Here is a 7,516-nt window from a genome sequence, read left to right on the forward strand (position 1 = left end):
CACGAAAAAAAGGTATAACATCTTCAAAGATGCCGTTCGACAATTTGGATTTAAAAATGTATGGTCTAGCAATGGACGAATAAAAATTAAATCGAATGAGCGAACTTATTTGGTGACAACATGGACTCATTATGAAGAACTGAAGAAGATGAAAGAACATGATTCGAATGATGGGAATGTGCAGAAATTGGGGAAAGTCTAACCTAAGAGATTAAATTATAATTTAAAACTGATTGAAATGTAATGTAATTTCTATTTGATATGATATTGGGATTGTTTTTGTTTAATGTTATTGAATATTTTCTGAATTGATTTGTTCACAAGAGCGGGGTTAGTTTTTGTATGTGATGGTTGATTTCATTGAAAATTTACAATTCGAGGAGACAAGGGTGTAAGCAGATATTGGGGAGGCCAGGGAGGTGCTCGAGAGTAAGGCTAGGAACATAGTGAAGCGACCAAGAGGTGCGAAGAGGATAGCAGAAAGGATAGCGGTTCCCGATAGTAGCGGCGATGACGAGGTGTCATCTCATAGTGAGGCGAACAAGAAATCAAGGCGATAGTCGAGTTTGATTATTATAGAGGAGGTGCGTTTCCGAAAAATGGATTCATACTGTTAGAAAATTCGCTATTGAAACGCTGGTATGTAATGAAAAATGATGAAAATAGAAGAACTTGTAGTGTTCACGAAATTAATGAATCTAGGAAAGTACATGGTGAATTTCATCACTTGTATAAAGAATTACGAGATCATCCAGAGAAATAACTTTCATATTTCCGTATGAATATTGCAACGAGTACATTCTGGAAAAATTGAATCTTAATTAATGAAAAACTGGACTAATTTCATTCGCGACCCTTTCACTCCCACGGATTATTTACTTGTTTGTTCAATTTCATCCGATACAGCATCCCATAAATTGTCCAAAATATATCAATTATGATGTTGAGCATGTCTCTGATTGCATAAATTACTTTTTACAAATATCGAACTTATGAATGCGTCAATATTCAATTTCATTTATTAATTGCGCAGTCGCGCGGCGATGAAGGAAAACAAACTTCCCCGATCTCGCCTCTATCCTCGCTTAACCGCCTCGCGCAACCGCATTCGGGATCGCTGCACTATGTACTACCCTATTAGAATATATTTGTTTGAATTCGCCTCTATCCTCTTCGCACCTCTTGGTCGCTTCACTATGTTCCTAGCCTTACAGTTTGTTGAATGTTGTTCATTTTAATATCAGGAGTATTCGTAAACATTTTGATCAATTGTTGGTATATTTGCAAATGTTGAAATTGGAGAAAAAAGATGTGATTGTTCTGTCTGAATGTTGGAATATAACCAATAAATTACAGTTTTCAATAGATGGTTATGAATTGTTTAGTATTGATTCTCATTATAATAAGAACGATGGTTTACTTGTATATGTCAAAAGTAGATATAGGGCAGAGATTGAAGTAGTTAATTTCTCGGAAACAAATGTTCTGCGCTTGCGCCTCGATGTAGAGGGGATCAATTGTGGAGTGACAGCGTCATACAGGCCACCATCCACAAATATTCGACAATATATTCGTGATCTTAAAGAATATTTCATTAAAACTGAAGTTTGTGGGATGGAAATTTTTACTGGGGATATAAATAAAGACATAGGTAATAATTTAAATCAAATGAGTATAGATTATGAATCGTGTCTGGGAGAACATGGATTCAGAGCAATGATTAATGAAACTACTAGAAAAACAGAACTAACTAAATCTATAATTGATCACGTTTGTGTGAGGGTTGATTCAGAAAATGAACGTAAACTTGCAGTATCAGCGGGAATTATACAATCATCAATAACTGATCATTATCCCATAATGATCAATATTAATTCCCCAGTGAATTAAGATAAAGAAGTAATACAGCGAGAACCCATAAATGTATTAAATTATGAAAAACTCAATTCATATTTGGTTAGGGAAAATTGGGCGTCGGTTATGAGTGCTTGTACTCCACAAGAAGCCTACTCTAAGTTCATCGGTCTTTTACAGAAATATATCAAGAAATCTCAATTAGTTAAACATGTTAAATCTAAAACAGTAAATAAAATTCAGCCGTGGATAACGGAAGAAATTATACGCTTGATAAAACAACGGGATAAAATGAAAAAAGAGTTGACAAAAAATTATTCTATCGAGAAAAAGGTTTCTTTTAATAAATTTAGGAACCAGCTTATCAAAAAATCAGAATAACAAAAGACAATTATTATCGCGAAAGGATAGATATGGCGGGGAATTGTACAAGAAAAATTTGGCAGACAATTAATGAAATAAACAATAGGTCCTCACACAAAAATTGTATTCCAATTGAAATATTAGATGAGAAAGGAAATTATATTAGAAATGACGTTGAAAAGGCAAATGAATTTAATAAATTTTTCATAAATATAGGGAAAAAAATGTGCGATAACATTGGAAATTTAACTCCTTTAAAAACCCAGCAAACAAATTCTCATTCTATATATCTTCAACCTATAACTCATGAGGAAATTGTGGTATGCATAGCGTCCCTCAAAAACAATTCTTCACCTGGACCTGATAATATCACAGCAAAGTTGTTAAAAAATATTCATTGCCATATACTTGACCCACTATCGCATATTTTTAATTCAGTGTTAGAAACTGGTATAGTGCCTGAAGAATGGAAGAACACTCATGTCATCTGTGCATTCAAATCTGGGAATAAAAAGAAAATGACAAACTATCGTCCAATTACCTTAATCAATAATATACCCAAAATATTTGAAAAATGTTTGAAGACAAGATTAATGGCATTTTTTAATAAATTCAAATTACTCAGTTCCAAACAATACGGTTTCAGGGAGGGTTTATTGACAGTGGATGCTATGGAGGTTCTCATTGAGAGGACACTGAATACATTGAATGATAAAAAAAAATCGCGGCAGTGTTTCTTGACTTGTCAAAGGCGTTCGACACTGTCGATCATAGATTGCTGGTTGAGAGGCTCTTGTTGGGAATAAGAGGGGTATGTTTGAAACTCTTGAAAAATTATTTATACAACAGAATACAGTGTGTGAAAATAGGAAGTGTTTTGAGTCAACCTTTACAGATCAATATGGGAATGCCACAGGGAACGGTGATTGGTCCCACATTGTTCCTTGTATTTATAAATGAACTTCTTTGCATTCCTAACTTGGAAATAAATTCATATGCAGATGACTCGGTCATATTGTTCTGTGGGGACACTTGGGACCATGTATATGAGGAGGCTGTGAGAAGTATGAGATCGGTGTATGCTTGGTTGAAAAATAGTAAATTAAAACTGAATATAGATAAAACCAAGTTCTTTACATTTTCACTTACAACAGCTGGTCAACCAGATTTTGATTCCATACCTGTTCACTCTCAATGTTGCACATCTATAAATTGTGACTGCCAGACTGTTGCCAAAGAGAGCTCCATTAAATATTTGGGCGTATATATCAATCAGTTTCTTAGATGGGATGTCCACGTTGAGAATATGATTAAAAAAATGAAAGGATTGGTCTATATTTTTTATAATTTAAGGAATGTTCTTGATGAAAACATGCTATTACGAGTGTATGGGGCCTTAGTTCTTTCAATATTACGCTATGGATTACCGATATGGGGAGGGATGTTTGAATGTTATTATATCTGAATTCTATACAAGTCATTCAAAACTCTATCTTAAAAATTATACATGGAGTTGGAGTATTATATAACACAAATGAACTCTTCAATGAGACAAGGCAACTTAAATTTGAACAACTGTATATATATGAGTGCATTCTAAGATAAATAAAGAAAAACGTTGAACCTGTGCAGCATAACTATGTCACAAGATATGCTTCAAACCATTCTATCCCGATTCCCAGATTATATGGCACGCATTTACAGCACAGTTTTCTATATAATGGCGCCAAATTCTATGATAGTTTGCCCATTCAGTTTAAAGTTAATTGTAATCCTCGGCAAAAAGGTTATAAAAATAGATTGAAAGTTTATATAATGGAAAATCCTGAGCGATTTGTGAGAGTATTGACTTGCTAGTATTTTCAACTATGACTCACTCTTTATGTGTTTTTTTTCTTTTGTTACTATTATTATTATTATTTTTTTTTTGGGACGCTCCTTTGTCTTCTCCTGTATACATGTTTTGGCAATAATTTTCATTTTTAGGTCTTTTGCACACGATAATTATTCATTCAAATGCAACAGATTGTGAATACATACAAGCTTTGCTTAGGTCATTCACAATCTTGTTATTTCAGTTTCATATTCTATTTGATGTAATGGTGATGAATAAATTATTATTATTATTATAAATAATCTGTTACAAGAGGTGTATTTCAAAACGCCCCAATTATTTACTCATGCGGAATATGAAGATTTGATTTTTGTTACGGAAATGGAAATGAAGCCAGAATGGAATACCAAAGACGATTTCCCAACCGACGTCAACCAAATAAAGGTACTTTTGCACAAGTATTCCATTATTCTAAAGAACATGGGCAATATCTTAGTAAGGCAGAGCTTATTGATAGGCCTACTCAAAATGAAATTTCCAATCAAATTGTTGAACGGGTGTAGGAGGAACCGTCTATTAGTACTCGTCAAATTAGTTCCGACATAGGAATTTGACGTTGAAATTAGAAGTAGAGAACACCTAACTGAAAGAATTTTCGAGGAATGTAATATCTTGAAGGAAAATAAATCCCTCATCAGAAGGTCAATTGGAAATTTAATGAGAAGGTCGCGAATATGTATTCAAAAAAGAAGAAATCATTTCGACTTTTCTATGTAAATTTTGGGTCCTTAGTTTTGCCTTTCATAATATGTTTTGAATGTTTATTCTGTATTACTTGTTGTAGATTTTTTGGTTTACGTAGGTAGGGGAGAGCGGGGCTGAAAGTGCCGCGGGTAAATTGTGCCGACGCGAATATCTCGTAAACAGAAAGAGATAGATATAAGATAGCAGTTATTCACGTAATGCCTAACAGTCCGGGACATGCGCATGCCAGTTTAATTCCGTCCGCCGAAGGGACAGGGTGTCAGTGCATGTGTGTGTATTCGAGCTCTACGTAAGTAAATATTTTCGTCTCAATACTTTTTGGTCACAAGCTGGCATTTTTCGTCCTTTTAATATGAAAGTTTTAGTAAAATGTTTGTCGTTTATCCTAGTTTGTTATGCAGTATGATTATAATGCTTAGAGCGCTTTGATATTTATATGTAGGGCAAAATATCACACTCGCATAAACGGGGTAAAATGTGCCGTTCATGGGGGGCTGCTTGTGCCGCGGCACAACCAACCCCACGGCAACCTTCATTGTTTCTGTAATACTTAAGTTTATGCGAGCACTTGTGGAAGATATAAAATACTTTTTGCCATGATACTTCATCCTGTATTTATTGTCTTTGACAGAATGAGGAATTACAAGCGGAAAACTCAAAGGGGAACTACATCCCAAGATCTTCTAAAAAGAGCGGCTGATGCAGTCATCAAGGATGGACGTAAATTAAAAACAGTTGCACGTGAATTGGAAATTTGCCATACAACTCTTCAAAGGTATGTCAAAAAAATTAAAAGTGGACTTACTCCTTCGGTTGGTTTTAAATCTAGAATGGTGTTTAGTGAAGATCAAGAGGCACAACTGTCTGAGTACATTTTGAAAAGTGCCTCTATTTATTTTGGTCTTCTACCAGAAGAAGTACGACAACTTGCTTACCAGTGTGCCGTGAAGTTTAATGTTCAACACATCCCACCATCTTGGCATACCAATGGTAAGGCTGGCAAGGATTGGTTTACAAACTTCCTGAAGAGGAACTCTACTCTTGCAATAAGAACACCAGAAGCTACCAGTGCCGGACGCGCGAGCTCGTTCAACAGATATAATGTAAATCAATTTTTCGAAAAACTTGGCGACTTGATTACAAAATATAATCTTACTCCTTCACGTATATGGAATTTGGACGAGACTGGTGTCACAACTGTGTTAAAACCGAAAAAAATTTTGGCTGAAAAAGGAACAAAGCAAGTAGGAGCAATTGTTTCATCTGAACGTGGAACTTTAGTCACTGTTGAGCTAGCGGTGAGTGCTCTGGGAAACTCGATTCCGCCGATGTTTGTTTTCCCGCGTTTGAAATTTAAGGACCTGTTTATCCGAGGTGGTCCTCCTGAGTGTATTGGGGCTGGTAATCAATCCGGTTGGATGACAAACAAAGAGTTCTTAGTGTTTATGGATCATTTCATAAAGCATACTAAGCCTAGTCCTGATGAACCAGTGTTATTACTACTAGACAATCATTCATCTCATATTGATATTGATGTGATCGAAAAGGCCAAGAAAAACTCTGTTATATTATTATCATTCCCACCACACTGCACCCACCGTCTGCAACCCCTGGATGTTGGTGTCAACGGCCCATTCAAAGCATACTGTTCTAAAGCTCAAAACAACTGGCTGAGAACTAATCCCGGGAAAACTATGAGCATTTATGAAATACCAGGTATTGTAAAATACGCTTTGCCGCTTGCAGCAACTCCTATCAATATAAGCAACGCATTTAAAAAGGCTGGCATTTGGCCCTATGACCCAAATATCTTCACAGACAAAGATTATGCGCCGTCTTCTGTCACTGACCGCCCGATGCCAGAAAATCGACCCTCACAAGATACAGACCACTTTCCTGTCCCTCTAAACAATCAAGAAAGGACTGCTGAATATCTTAATGACTCAAATAATGTCGGCTGCAATATAGAGATTGAGACTACTCCATCAATTCTACAGCAAAGCGACTGCAGCGTTGAACCATCAGGTAATCCAGAACATGTGGGACGTCAATGCTCTCAGGAGACTACCCCTTGTTGCAGCTTCCAACTTCCTCAATCATCAGCTGATAACAACGCGGGAGATGAAAATACAATAATTTTCTCACCAGACCTCATAAGACCACTGCCTAAAGCACCTCCTCGATTAGTTGGACGCAATAAAGGACGTAAAAGAAAGACAGCTGTTCTTACGGACACTCCAGAGAAGGATGCTTTGGCCGAAGAACATGCTAATAAAAAGAAGAAAAAAGAGATTGAAACTACAAAGAAGGGTAAAGGAAAATGCACGGGACAAGGTAAACAAGCAAAAAGAACGACTAAGAACCCCGCTAAGAGAAGAGTCTTGCAAGATGATGACACTTCTGATGAGGAACAAGATTGGTATTGCATCATATGTTGTGACGCATATTCTAATTCTGCCCCTAGAGAAAAATGGATTCAATGCATAGAATGCAAGAATTGGGCCCATTCACAATGTATTGACGATGAAGAAAGCCCAGCATTTGTATGTCCAAATTGCTATTCTGATCAGTCATCTATAGAGTAACTGGTTTTGTTTTCTCTAAAAGACCAAATATAAGTTTTTTAATTTACAATTCGGAAGAAATCTTCTTTATTTTTTTTAATGTAGTCCTGAGAGACTGATATATTCAATAATTGAT

General features: G+C 35.9%; 1 protein-coding gene across 1 annotated transcript; it reads left to right on the forward strand.

The window, feature by feature from the left end:
• Nucleotides 1-4,915: 4,915 nt before the first annotated feature.
• LOC123681263 lies at nucleotides 4,916-7,516 on the forward strand. Its single transcript, XM_045619564.1, has 2 exons — nucleotides 4,916-5,105; nucleotides 5,448-7,516. The coding sequence occupies exons 1-2, from the start codon at nucleotides 5,014-5,016 to the stop codon at nucleotides 7,399-7,401; spliced, it is 2,046 nt and encodes a 681-aa protein (XP_045475520.1). The 5' UTR covers nucleotides 4,916-5,013; the 3' UTR covers nucleotides 7,402-7,516.

The sequence above is a fragment of the Harmonia axyridis genome, chromosome 5, assembly GCF_914767665.1.
Source record: "Harmonia axyridis chromosome 5, icHarAxyr1.1, whole genome shotgun sequence".
Taxonomy (NCBI): domain Eukaryota; kingdom Metazoa; phylum Arthropoda; class Insecta; order Coleoptera; family Coccinellidae; genus Harmonia; species Harmonia axyridis.

What these genes read in the sequence shown, in the direction of transcription:
- LOC123681263 (XM_045619564.1), top strand. Translation starts at nt 5,014, where the DNA reads ATGCCTAACAGTCCGGGACATGCGCATGCCAGTTTAATTCCGTCCGCC. An exon ending in TGTGTGTATTCGAGCTCTAC is followed by an intron (nt 5,106 to 5,447) that starts GTAAGTAAATAT and finishes TGTCTTTGACAG; the next exon opens with AATGAGGAATTACAAGCGGA.